Genomic DNA, 14,538 nt, shown 5'->3' on the forward strand with positions numbered 1-14,538 from the left:
TTGTGGGGAGTAAGCAAGTCCTCCGGTCGGAAGGAAGGCGGCTGATGCGCAGCCTATATAACGTAGAAATGTCAATCTCACGCATGGCTTTCAACCTTCGTCTCTCCCGAGCCCGTACGGGAGTTATAGCGATGAGACAAGATAGTAACTACTAACAATTGGATCCCACGAAATTGGGGAGAAAAAGTGGTAAAAAAAAAAAGAAATGTCAATCTCGCCGGGTTTGGCGCAAACGGATGTCAACGTGAAGAAACCCAACCGGCGGAACAAGACAGACACACACACACACTCTGGACCTCTGCGTGACCTTTAACGGGCCTGAGTACTCATGGCAGCTGGAGGCACGAGAGAATTCTTGAAACAGAGTGAAACTGTATGCCAACACTCACATAATCCTTAGGGATCGAGGGGGGAAGAGAGAGAGAGAGAGAGATAGAGAGCGCAAGCAAGGAGGAGGACCTGGACAATAGTGAGGGAGGGCGATAGACCTTGAGAAAGAAGAGGAGGAGTATCTCTGAGAACTCCTGGATCACAGCTGTGGGAAGATTAGCTCATTGAACAGATGACCCCCCCCTCCCCCACTAGTATCAGAGACAAGACAACAGACTTACAGAAGAAGAAGGGATGACACTGAGATGATGTCATATAGACCAGAAGGAGATTGTCACACTTTATTGAAAAAATACAACCTGCCGTATATATACTGTAGGGAGGCAGGTAGCCTAGTGGTTAAGAGCATTGGGCCAGTAACCGATAGGTCACTGGTTGGAATCTCCAAACCAACTAGGTGAAAAATCTGTCAACAAACTTTTGAGCAAGGCACTTAACCCCAAATTGCTCCTTTAAGCCGCTTTGGATAACAGCGTCTGCCAAATGACTAAAATGTCAATATACATGGGTCATATACCATTCTGCTCAGGGTTTAACGGTCAGCTTATCATATGGACCAATAGTAAAAACCCTTATGCAAACACATTGGTGCTAGATCACAAATGGAAACCAGAGAAATAAAAACTGTTTTATCTGTACTATTATGAGTAATAGTAATGACAATATGCATATTAACAAAAATAAATTGTGCAATATATGAAAACAGATCAGACATTTCTCTCCGTCCTAAGTGTGGTGTCGGCGCCGCATAGCACAGCTGACCCTGGGCCTGTACCTCAGACCGAGCCCAACCAGGGACCCGCATTTCAGTCCCTACCACAATATGAACCTCCAGGGGGGACCTGGGCCCGTATTCAGAAAGCGTCTCAGAGTAGGAGTGCTGAACTAGTATCAGGTCCCTCCTGTCCATATAATCTTATTAATTATGATCTAAAAGGCAAAACTGATCCTAGATCAGCACTATACGGACCCTGGGTGAATAGTAACAATGGATGACACAGAGACAAACTTTCCCTTCTATCTCCCTTCACCCCCGTATGAGATGTAGCAGTGGTTTGGTCTGGGGTGTGTTCTCTTTGTGTAGATCCTACCACAATATGAACGACCGGGGGGACCTGAGATTATTATCCGTAACAGTGGATGACACACACACAGTAAGATAACCTTCACCCCCCTATGAGGCGTGACAGTGGTTTGGTCTGGGGTGTGTCTGTGTGCAGGACAGCTGTCCCTATGCTATCCTATGCTAGGACTAATCTCCTGTAAATCCTGTGGCTCCCCTGGTCTCATTCATTAGAGCATCTCTGAGTCTGACCTCCAGGATAGGCCTCTCCCACACACCCCACTGCCCCACCACCCCACCACCACAGCCCCCACTGGGCAGGCCCACTGATCAGAGCCCCTAGCCCCATAGCTCAGAATAGCCTGGTCCGAGATCAGTTTGTGCTGTCTTACCAACTCCTATGGCTATTGTTGTGTGACGCCTCTTGATAATAACCATAGGAGTTGGCAATATCGCACAAATAGATCTGCGACCAGGCTATACTCACATACCAAAGCCCCTGATACCACAGCCGATCCACAATCCACAGCATTCAGGCATGTTGTACAAAAATAACTGTGTCCTTCCCTTCTGAAGTGAAACAGAAAGACAGCCCAGTCTGGAGTAGCTGATACAAGCACTATGTCAGTCTGTCATCACTGTACCACAACATGAGCAGAACATTACCACAACATCACATCAACACTGAATGATGTAAGCTTTCTTTGATACGCTGGGCTCACTTTCAATCCCGTACAATATCCATCTTGTTATTTCATACATTATTTGTATCTATACTTTTTCATATAAAGGTGTTCGGCTCATAGATGATGTTCATAACAAGTAATGCAGCATTATAGATGCTCATAACAAGTAATACAGCATTATCAATGCTCATAGCAAGTAATAAAACATAGATGCTCATAACAAGTAATATAGCATTATACATGCTCATAGCAAGTAATATAGCATTATATTTGCTTATAACAGGTAAAGCATGATAGATACTCATAACTAGTAATAACACATACCTGCAGGCTTTATGTAAATGTTACAAGGTGTTACATAGATCTCATACATCTTTAAAGTGGTCATATCATCCCCAGACTATCTTCTCCTGCTATGGTACTTTCATGTCCCAATCCTCATACATCTCTGAGCAGTGTACTGGAGTGGCTTCATGTTGCTGTGTGTCTTATTAGCACCCCCTGGTGTACTAGACAGGCAGTGTAAAAAACACTCAACGCTTGATCTATTCACTCTTAACTTGATTGAGGAATTCCCATTCTAGTAATTCTATTTCTATGTCGGGGACATTGGGATATGAAATGGTGGAGAGGATGTCATTGATGTCATAAAGATAAGGGTCCCTTAAATAAACTAAAACTGCCTTAGAATGAGTGAAGCAGGCCTATAGGCTAGAGAATCATAGGGGGCTTGTGTGTGTGTGCACGCATACATTGACTAAATGCATGTATCTTAAATGCTATCATATTGAGAGGGAGGGATGGGTGGAGTAAGGCTTTTGATTGTCTATGCATTGTTTACACCATCTATGAATACCAGTTCATATCCAACATAGGGAGCAAAGTGGAAATGTTATGACATTGTGAGAAAACAGATGCTTTGATACAAATACAAACAGAGATGATACAGAAGCAATGCTATTCAGCCTCCAGTTTGTGCTTTTCCTGGTGAGTGAATCCGTGAAGTCTGAGGCGCATCGATCACACAATAAAATCACAGGAGGATCATGGGAGGAAGAGTTTTATCCATCTTTGGGCGTACGTTCCTTCTCTTACAGGGTCAAAACAAACCCCAATGTTTAAGATCAGGTCACAGTGTTCACAAACATCTCACATAGTCCATATTCCCCATACTCCTTATAGCTGGGCTGGCTAACACCTATCATGGTGCTTTTCTACTTTCTGAATACAAAAATAAGTGCCTCCTCTCTCCAGAGCAGTCCTCAGAGGAGGTGGGAGTTAGTGGTAGAAGAGGAAGGACATTGGATGGTTTAGGGAAAGACTGATGATGACGGGAGGATTCAGAAGAAGCTGGTAATCTTGAGTCTCTTATTCCAGTCCAGTCCAGAAGACAAGCTCTCTCTGGGTGGGATGAGGGTATAGAGAAGGGTGGAAGAAGGGAGGATTGAAGGAGGGGTAAAGGATGAGATGTCCATCATTCCATCCAGTCCATTTTGGAAGCAGGGGGGAGTGGGTGTTGGATGGCCAACGTTCAAAGAACAACATTCTATCTGCATATTCTCTTCTGTTGGTAACGGGTAGGAATGTTGAAGGTAAGTTTCAGAAATGTCAAATTCGACAGTCTTTCTGCTTCTCTCATTGGGTGGCAGAAAAGTTCAGAAGTTGCTGAAGAGCTGGTGTTTTTTGTCCCAGTCCATCTGAGGGGCTCTCTTCTTGGCTCTCTTGGCGTGGGCCTTCTCTTTGGCCTCAGCCGCTGTGGGACTCAGGAGCAGGCCGATCTCAGCAAACGGGTCCATCAGACGGCTCGCCTCGTCCTCTCCCAGCTAGATACACAGACAGATCAGATCAGATCAGAGACTACTTGGTAGTTATAGTGTGGATGACAATCACACGCATGGCAGGGTTGAGGTCAATTCAATTTCAATTCAGTCAATTCAGGAAGTAAACAGGAATTCCAATTCTTCTAATTTGCTCAATGATTTGGAATTGGTCAAATGTGTGAATGGTAAAATTGGTAGACCTCAGTTTACTTCCTGAATGTAATGAATTGAAATAGAACCCTGATGTGTAATTCTGATACTATCTGTGTTAATGTGATACTTGTGTTATATGAAATAACAAGAGGTTACATACTGTACACTCCAATATAGTCTACACACGCATGCAGACACACATATACTCACACCTTGCATGCTTTCTTGAATGTTTGTACACACTACACACACTACACACTACACACACACACACACACACGTCTCACCTGCAGGCTGTTGTCTGGACTGCTCAGGTCAGAGTGGTGTGACTGGATGGAGCTGCTGGTGAAGCTGCCGTTGATCTGAGGACTGGGGGAGCCGTTGGATATGGACGGACCGTCAAAGTCTGGGAAAGAAGGGTCAGAATTACGCTCTACGTACAGATCTAGGATCAGCTTCTCTACCCTTTCCTCCTCCCCAATCCTAACCTGAACCATTAGTGGAGGAAATGCAAAACTGATCCACCCTACGGGCAACTTCACCCAGAATTACAGGCTCAGATTTGGAGGTCAGTAATCTGATGCTGGTTTTGATGAACAACACCGTAACATTTCACTATAGATTAGGATCATCAACACCATTACTGCCTTCTCAATATGCAATATTATGCAATATTATGTAATATTATGTAATATGTTAAATGTAGATGTACAATTAGACTAGAGACTTGCGTGGTTTATAAGAGTACACTTGAAATGAATATTCTGTTTAACAGATAAACAGGGGTGTAGGCCTACCTTTAACGTGGCTGGCCAATGGGGTGACGCCCATCTTCTTAAAGTGATGGTCTGTGTCAGGGTCCACCACCAGCAGCCTGGTCTCATCTCCTCCTCTCTTTATGAAGGCCACGACCTCCGCATGACGCATGCCCTCCACGTTCACCCCATTCACCTGAAAGGAGAGAAGGGAGAGAGAGGGGAAGAAAGGGTGTTATGGGTGAGTGATGTTAGATGTCTCCATCTATACTGTTGTCTGTGACTCTGTGATCTGGCCTCCTCACTGTCTCAATGTTTCAATGTCTGACAGACGTTCAAGGCTGTCTGGTTGTGAATATGGATACAGTAGGAAAGAAACAGTGAACTGTAGATCCTGCTGCTGGTTCAGACAGGAACAACTAAGTATCCAAAACAAGTTCTAAAAAAAGCACACTAGTGATGTTGGTTGGTCGGTCGTCTGTCATTACTGGTGTACAGACTTTACACTGGTTGACTTACAGTTGATTTCTGATTCGTCCACATTGGACCAGTGCAGCAGGTCACCAGTCTCAATCCAACAACATTCTCTTTACCTGACCCAGCGTTTTAGAGAACACATTCACAACTGTCCAGAACCATGGTATAGCCTAAACTAAAATACTTATTTATTCAGACAAGGATCAACTGAGTATGCAAACCGTTACGTGATCCAAACAGTAGAGGGTACTATGCACCAAAACAATCATTTTCCACCGGACTCAATGAAGAGTGAGGACAAAACCTGTGAGGAATCAGACACACATTTTTGCAAGATGGTGCATAGAGAGAATATTCTGCATTCCTTCCTCAATGACGTACAAACTGAACAGAATACCTTTACATTCCATACCCCATAACAACAAGGATGGAACGAGCATGTAAGCTAATGGGTTCTAACAGTAGAACATAGTTTATTTGTTTCCTTTTCAAACACTTTTTCTCTCTCTCTTTGGTCATAGTAAACCCTCTTTAATTGGTTCGGCAACTTGTGAATTCAGCTGGAAAAGAGTGAAGGGGGAGTGTGTGAGGGGAGCGAGAGAGTGTCTGAAAGGTAAGAAGAAGCCCTCACACCTCCACCCCAGTCACTAACACATCAGCAAGTTTCTGTTGGAGAGTTTCTCCCTGTGTCTTTCCACAGACTCCTGTATATTCCATTAACTCTATTCAGCGAGTACTGTAGCTTTGCACGATGCTGCCTGCCTTAACGTTGGTACACCATCAAATATTGATGCCTAGCTTCTGCTGAACCAATAGTGTGGGTTTCAGGTATCAGTGTCCTGAGGGGGATTTAGTTTTAAAATTCAGTAACGCTGCTGCTTATGAAGTGAGGGCAGTAGGAGTTGGTTGTGACACAGACTGGTCTAATACACTGTAACAGCACGGCTACATACCAGACTGGTCTAATACACTGTAACAGCACGGCTACATACCAGACTGGTCTAATACACTGTAACAACACGGCTAGATACCAGACTGGTCTAATACACTGTAACAACATGGCTAGATACCAGACTGGTCTAATACACTAACAGCACGGTTAGATACCAGACTGGTCTAATACACTGTAACACGGCTAGATACCAGACTCGTCTAATACACTGTAACAGCACGGTTAGATACCAGACTGGTCTAATACACTGTAACAGCACGGTTAGATACCAGACTGGTCTAATACACTGTAACAAAGATACCAGACTGGTCTAATACACTGTAACAGCACGGCTAGATACCAGACTGGTCTAATACACTGTAACAGCACGGTTAGATACCAGACTGGTCTAATACACTGTAACAGCACGGTTAGATACCAGACTGGTCTAATACACTGTAACAAAGATACCAGACTGGTCTAATACACTGTAACAGCACGGCTAGATACCAGACTGGTCTAATACACTGTAACAGCACGGTTAGATACCAGACTGGTCTAATACACTGTAACAGCACGGCTAGATACCAGACTGGTCTAATACACTGTAACAACACGGCTAGATACCAGACTGGTCTAATACACTGTAACAGCACGGTTAGATACCAGACTGGTCTAATACACTGTAACAGCACGGTTAGATACCAGACTGGTCTAATACACTGTAACAAAGATACCAGACTGGTCTAATACACTGTAACAGCACGGCTAGATACCAGACTGGTCTAATACACTGTAACAGCACGGTTAGATACCAGACTGGTCTAATACACTGTAACAACACGGCTAGATACCAGACTGGTCTAATACACTGTAACAACACGGCTAGATACCAGACTGGTCTAATACACTGTAACAGCACGGTTAGATACCAGACTGGTCTAATACACTGTAACACGGCTAGATACCAGACTCGTCTAATACACTGTAACAGCACGGTTAGATACCAGACTGGTCTAATACACTGTAACAGCACGGCTAGGTACCAGACTAGTCTAATACACTGTAACAGCACGGTTAGATACCAGACTGGTCTAATACACTGTAACAGCACGGCTAGATACCAGACTGGTCTAATACACTGTAACAACACGGCTAGATACCAGACTGGTCTAATACACTGTAACAACACGGCTAGATACCAGACTGGTCTAATACACTGTAACAACACGGCTAGATACCAGACTGGTCTAATACACTGTAACAACACGGCTAGATACCAGACTGGTCTAATACACTGTAACAGCACGGTTAGATACCAGACTGGTCTAATACACTGTAACAGCACGGCTAGGTACCAGACTGGTCTAATACACTGTAACAGCACGGCTAGATACCAGACTGTTCTAATACACTGTAACAACACGGCTAGATACCAGACTGGTCTAATACACTGTAACAACACGGCTAGATACCAGACTGGTCTAATACACTGTAACACGGCTAGATACCAGACTCGTCTAATACACTGTAACAGCACGGTTAGATACCAGACTGGTCTAATACACTGTAACAGCACGGCTAGGTACCAGACTGGTCTAATACACTGTAACAGCACGGCTAGATACCAGACTGTTCTAATACACTGTAACAACACGGCTAGATACCAGACTGGTCTAATACACTGTAACAACACGGCTAGATACCAGACTGGTCTAATACACTGTAACACGGCTAGATACCAGACTCGTCTAATACACTGTAACAGCACGGTTAGATACCAGACTGGTCTAATACACTGTAACAGCACGGTTAGATACCAGACTGGTCTAATACACTGTAACACGGCTAGATACCAGACTCGTCTAATACACTGTAACAGCACGGTTAGATACCAGACTGGTCTAATACACTGTAACAGCACGGCTAGGTACCAGACTAGTCTAATACACTGTAACAGCACGGTTAGATACCAGACTGGTCTAATACACTGTAACAGCACGGCTAGATACCAGACTGGTCTAATACACTGTAACAACACGGCTAGATACCAGACTGGTCTAATACACTGTAACAACACGGCTAGATACCAGACTGGTCTAATACACTGTAACAACACGGCTAGATACCAGACTGGTCTAATACACTGTAACAACACGGCTAGATACCAGACTGGTCTAATACACTGTAACAGCACGGTTAGATACCAGACTGGTCTAATACACTGTAACAGCACGGCTAGGTACCAGACTGGTCTAATACACTGTAACAGCACGGCTAGATACCAGACTGTTCTAATACACTGTAACAACACGGCTAGATACCAGACTGGTCTAATACACTGTAACAACACGGCTAGATACCAGACTGGTCTAATACACTGTAACACGGCTAGATACCAGACTCGTCTAATACACTGTAACAGCACGGTTAGATACCAGACTGGTCTAATACACTGTAACAGCACGGCTAGGTACCAGACTGGTCTAATACACTGTAACAGCACGGCTAGATACCAGACTGTTCTAATACACTGTAACAACACGGCTAGATACCAGACTGGTCTAATACACTGTAACAACACGGCTAGATACCAGACTGGTCTAATACACTGTAACACGGCTAGATACCAGACTGGTCTAATACACTGTAACAGCACGGCTAGGTACCAGACTAGTCTAATACACTGTAACAGCACGGTTAGATACCAGACTGGTCTAATACACTGTAACAGCACGGCTAGATACCAGACTGGTCTAATACACTGTAACAACACGGCTAGATACCAGACTGGTCTAATACACTGTAACAACACGGCTAGATACCAGACTGGTCTAATACACTGTAACAACACGGCTAGATACCAGACTGGTCTAATACACTGTAACAGCACGGCTAGATACCAGACTGGTCTAATACACTGTAACAACACGGCTAGATACCAGACTGGTCTAATACACTGTAACAACACGGCTAGATACCAGACTGGTCTAATACACTAACAACACGGCTAGATACCAGACTGGTCTAATACACTGTAACAACACGGCTAGATACCAGACTGGTCTAATACACTGGAACAACACGGCTAGGTACCAGACTGGTCTAATACACTGTAACAGCATGGCTAGATACCCTCCTACTATCTCATAACTAACTGTTACATAGGAAATGTAAAAGTATAGTGAGTGCCTGTTAAGGCTAGGGAGAGACTAGGAGAAGGAGGGAAAGAGAGAGAGGAAAGGGAGGAAAGAATGTGTAAAACCAAGAGAAGTTGTGTGTATTGTGTGTGTGAGAGAGAAAAAGAGAAAAAAGAAAGAGCATGAAAGAAAGCGAGAGTGAGAGTTAAGCAGTGATAACTGTTATGGTGCGGACACCTTCACTATCAGAAACACATCTCTATCTATTCTTTCTCTCGCTCTCCCTCTCTGTCTATCCCTCTCGCTCTGTCTCTCTCTCTCTGTCTCTCTCCCTCTCGCCATTAGAGTAGGTGTCAGAACATAAGGCTCAGTGGAGTCATCACACACTAATTGGTAGAGAATCGTCTCATCATACCAGCCCTAGTGTATGAGGAGGAACAAGCCCCCTTTGTGTTGGGATAGGGGAGCAGGTGTTGTGTCATGTTTCATAGCAGCAGCAATCCTTCACAATCCAACAAAACAATCCAGCCCACTCAAGCTAATTAATAGGGCCCTTGTTCGTTAGGCGACTCCCACACAATACAACAGTCAGTGTAGTGCCAGTGGGCCAAAGCTGTTTTTCATTGGAATACAGTGCTGTTTGAATGCTTTACAGAGCAGTCGTTTTCAAGGTACAATCATAATCGTCAGTGTTTGTTTAGGTTGTACACCCTGGAATGTTTCCATTGGTTTACCTTTGTGTGTGTGTGTGTGTGTGTGTGAGAGAGAATGGGTCTTCACCTTGCTAACGAGCTGCTGACGATGGACCAAGCAGTGCACCGTGCCACACAGTTGCTTGGTCAGAGACATCCTCCATTAGCCACAGAGAATAACACACACATAATCATCCTCTAGTCAACCGCTGAGCCCACACACCTGCCTGGGGTTACCTAGGCCAAACCCCCGGGGCTCTGCCTGCAGTTTCAGCAGGTACAGTGACCTAGCCACTTAGCACTAATCCAGCTAGAACGAACAGACACAGCATTAAAACCAATGACTGATTGAAACAGGGCTTCACTGACTACAGTTTACTGACACTGACCTGTATAGGGGAAACTGCATAAGGTAAAAGTAGTCCTTAACCCCAGATCTAGGACCAGATCAGCCTACTCCTGATCCTAACCTAAATGATTATAGGCAGTGATGTAAAGTACACTAAGTGACCAAAAGTATGTGGACACCTGCTCACTGAACATCTCATTCCAAAATCATGCGCATTGATATGGAGTTGGTCCCCCCTTTGCTGCTATAACAGCCTCCACTCTTCTGGGAAGGCTCTCCACTAGATGTTGAAACATTGCTGCAATAACAGCCTCCACTCTTCTGGGAAGGCTCTCCACTAGATGTTGGAACATTGCTGCTATAACAGCCTCCACTCTTCTGGGAAGGCTCTCCACTAGATGTTGAAACATTGCTGCAATAACAGCCTCCACTCTTCTGGGAAGGCTCTCCACTAGATGTTGAAACATTGCTGCAATAACAGCCTCCACTCTTCTGGGAAGGCTCTCCACTAGATGTTGAAACATTGCTGCAATAACAGCCTCCACTCTTCTGGGAAGGCTTTCCACTAGATGTTGGAACATTGCTGCTATAACAGCCTCCACTCTTCTGGGAAGGCTTTCCACTAGATGTTGGAACATTGCTGCTATAACAGCCTCCACTCTTCTGGGAAGGCTCTCCACTAGATGTTGGAACATTGCTGTGTGGACTTGCTTCCATTCAGCCACAAGAGCATTAGTGAGGTTGCACACTGATGTTGGGCGATTAGGCCTGGCTTCCAGTCGGCACTCCAATTCATCCCGAAGGTGTTCGGTGGGGTTGAGGTCAGGGCTCTGTACAGGCCGGTCAAGTTCTTCCACACTGATCTTGACAAACCGTTTCTGTATGGACCTCGCTTTATGCACTGGGGCATTGCCATGGTGAAACAGCAAAGGGCCTTCCCCAAACTGTTGCCACAAAGTTGGAAGCCCAGAATCATCTAGAATAAGGGGCCCAGCCCAAACCATGAAAAACAGCCCCAGACCATTATTCCCCCTCCACCAAACTTTACCGTTGGCACTATGCATTGGGGCAGGTAGTGTTTTCCTGCCATCCGCCAAACCCAGATTCGTCCGTCAGACTGCCAGTTGGCGAAGCATGATTCATCACTCCAGAGAACGCGTTTCCACTGCTCCAGAGTCCAAGCTTTAGACCATTTCAGCTGACGCTTGGTATTGCTCATGGTGATCTTAAGCTTGTGTGCGACTGCTCGGCCATGGAAACCCATTTTTACGAAGCTCCCGACGAACAGTTATTGTGCTGATGTTGCTTCCAGAGGCAGTTTAGAACTCAGTAGTGAGTGTTGCAACCGATGATAGATGATTTTAACGCACCACACACTTCAGCACTCGGCGGTCCCATTCTGTGAGCTTATGTGGCTGAGCTGTCGTTGCTCCTAGACGTTTCCACTTTACAATAACAGCACTTACAGTTGAGTGGGGCAGCTCTAGCAGGGAAGAAATTTGACGAACCGACTTGTTGGAAAGGTTGCATCCTATGATGCTGCCACGTTGAAAGTCACTGAGCTCTCAAATAAAGCCATTCTTACTGCCAATGTTTGTCTAGGGAGATTTCATGGCGGTGAGCTCGATTTTATACACCTGTCAGCAACGGGTGTGGCTAAAATAGCCAAATCCACTAATTTGAAGAGGTGTCCACATACTTTTGTATATATGGTGTAATTAAGTAAAAATACTTTAAAGTACTACTTAAGTAGTTTTTTGGTGTATCTGTACTATACTATTTATATTTTTGACAACTTTAAATGTTCCTCCCCTGTAGTCCTAAAGAAAACGATGTACCTTTTACTTAATACATTTTCCCTGACACCCAAAAGTAGTCATTACATTTTCAATGCTTAGCAGGACAGGAAAATGGTCCACGCACTTATCAAGAGAGCATCCCTGGTCATCCCTACTGCCTCTGATCTGGGCGGACTCACTAAACACACGTGCTTCGTTTGTAAATTATGTCTGAGTGTTGGAGTGTGCCCCTGGTTATCCGTACATTTAAAAACAAGAAACTTGTGCCATCTGGTTTGCTTAATATAAGGAATGTGAAATGATTTATACTTTTACTTTTGATACTTAAGTATATTTAAAACCAAATAGTTTTTTAAAACTTTAACTCAAGTATTTTACTGGGTGACTTTCAGTTTTACATTAGTTATTTTCTATCAAGGTATCTTTAATTTAATTCAAGTGTGACAATTGGGTACTTTTTCCACCACTGATTATAGGGACCCTGAATCAGTGGGTAGGGAGTAACTTCACTTAGCGCTAATCTAGCTAACACAGACAGGGTTTCAATGACTATAGACGAACCACTCTGAGTTGAAACTGTACACCCAGACTGTGTTCATTAGAAATCCCTTTCACTCGGTCCTGTCAAAACACAGCTGATACTGTTGAGCCCCATTCATACAGGAAAGAAGAAGGCCAAGTCGTTTAACTGTTGTGTTCAGAGGAGGACACCAATACAGGTTCTTGATCTACAAATACCTTCTTGAATATGACGTGGTGGAATGTCACAGCTGGTTGCTGAATGCTGCTTTGCAGACATATTGGGGAAGGTAATGCATAGACGTAGAATGAGATTCTATTGTTATGAATTGAAGAGCACAGTAGAGACAGACAGTACTGTATTGTCTCAAGTATTTGGCCTCTCTGAGTGCTTACAGTATCTAAGCAGTGTGGAGGGGAGTCAGTGGAATGTCCTACAGTACTGCATTGAACTATACCCTGTATTAACCCAATGGAGCCCATTGTATTTACAGTGCCTTGCGAAAGTATTCGGCCCCCTTGAACTTTGCGACCTTTTGCCACATTTCAGGCTTCAAACATAAAGATATAAAACTGTATTTTTTTGTGAAGAATCAACAACAAGTGGGACACAATCATGAAGTGGAACGACATTTATTGGATATTTCAAACTTTTTTAACAAATCAAAAACTGAAAAATTGGGCGTGCAAAATTATTCAGCCCCTTTACTTTCAGTGCAGCAAACTCTCTCCAGAAGTTCAGTGAGGATCTCTGAATGATCCAATGTTGACCTAAATGACTAATGATGATAAATACAATCCACCTGTGTGTAATCAAGTCTCCGTATAAATGCACCTGCACTGTGATAGTCTCAGAGGTCCGTCAAAAGCGCAGAGAGCATCATGAAGAACAAGGAACACACCAGGCAGGTCCGAGATACTGTTGTGAAGAAGTTTAAAGCCGGATTTGGATACAAAAATATTTCCCAAGCTTTAAACATCCCAAGGAGCACTGTGCAAGCGATAATATTGAAATGGAAGGAGTATCAGACCACTGCAAATCTACCAAGACCTGGCCGTCCCTCTAAACTTTCAGCTCATACAAGGAGAAGACTGATCAGAGATGCAGCCAAGAGGCCCATGATCACTCTGGATGAACTGCAGAGATCTACAGCTGAGGTGGGAGACTCTGTCCATAGGACAACAATCAGTCGTATATTGCACAAATCTGGCCTTTATGGAAGAGTGGCAAGAAGAAAGCCATTTCTTAAAAATATCCATAAAAAGTGTAGTTTAAAGTTTGCCACAAGCCACCTGGGAGACACACCAAACATGTGGAAGAAGGTGCTCTGGTCAGATGAAACCAAAATTGAACTTTTTGGCAACAATGCAAAACGTTATGTTTGGCGTAAAAGCAACACAGCTGAACACACCATCCCCACTGTCAAACATGGTGGTGGCAGCATCATGGTTTGGGCCTGCTTTTCTTCAGCAGGGACAGGGAAGATGGTTACAATTGATGGGAAGATGGATGGAGCCAAATACAGGACCATTCTGGAAGAAAACCTGATGGAGTCTGCAAAAGACCTGAGACTGGGACGGAGATTTGTCTTCCAACAAGACAATGATCCAAAACATAAAGCAAAATCTACAATGGAATGGTTCAAAAATAAACATATCCAGGTGTTAGAATGGCCAAGTCAAAGTCCAGACCTGAATCCAATCGAGAATCTGTGGAAAGAACTGAAAACTGCTGTTCACAAATGCTCTCCATCCAACCTCACT

The 14,538-nt window shown here is 44.1% G+C and overlaps 1 protein-coding gene across 1 annotated transcript in view; it reads right to left on the reverse strand.

Moving 5' to 3' along the window:
* Nucleotides 1-643: 643 nt before the first annotated feature.
* LOC110486921 (Na(+)/H(+) exchange regulatory cofactor NHE-RF2) overlaps nucleotides 644-14,538 on the reverse strand; it is a 61,331-nt gene continuing 47,436 nt past the window's right edge. The window contains exons 4-6 of the mRNA XM_090194174.1: nucleotides 4,910-5,063; nucleotides 4,400-4,518; nucleotides 644-3,962 (exon numbers count right to left, since the gene is read on the reverse strand). Of these exons, the coding sequence (XP_090050300.1) occupies nucleotides 3,795-3,962; nucleotides 4,400-4,518; nucleotides 4,910-5,063 (441 nt within the window). The 3' untranslated portion in view covers nucleotides 644-3,794. The remainder of the gene's footprint in view (nucleotides 3,963-4,399; nucleotides 4,519-4,909; nucleotides 5,064-14,538) is intronic.

The sequence above is a fragment of the Oncorhynchus mykiss genome, chromosome 12, assembly GCF_057628025.1.
Source record: "Oncorhynchus mykiss isolate SJ-2025 chromosome 12, ASM5762802v1, whole genome shotgun sequence".
NCBI lineage: Eukaryota > Metazoa > Chordata > Actinopteri > Salmoniformes > Salmonidae > Oncorhynchus > Oncorhynchus mykiss.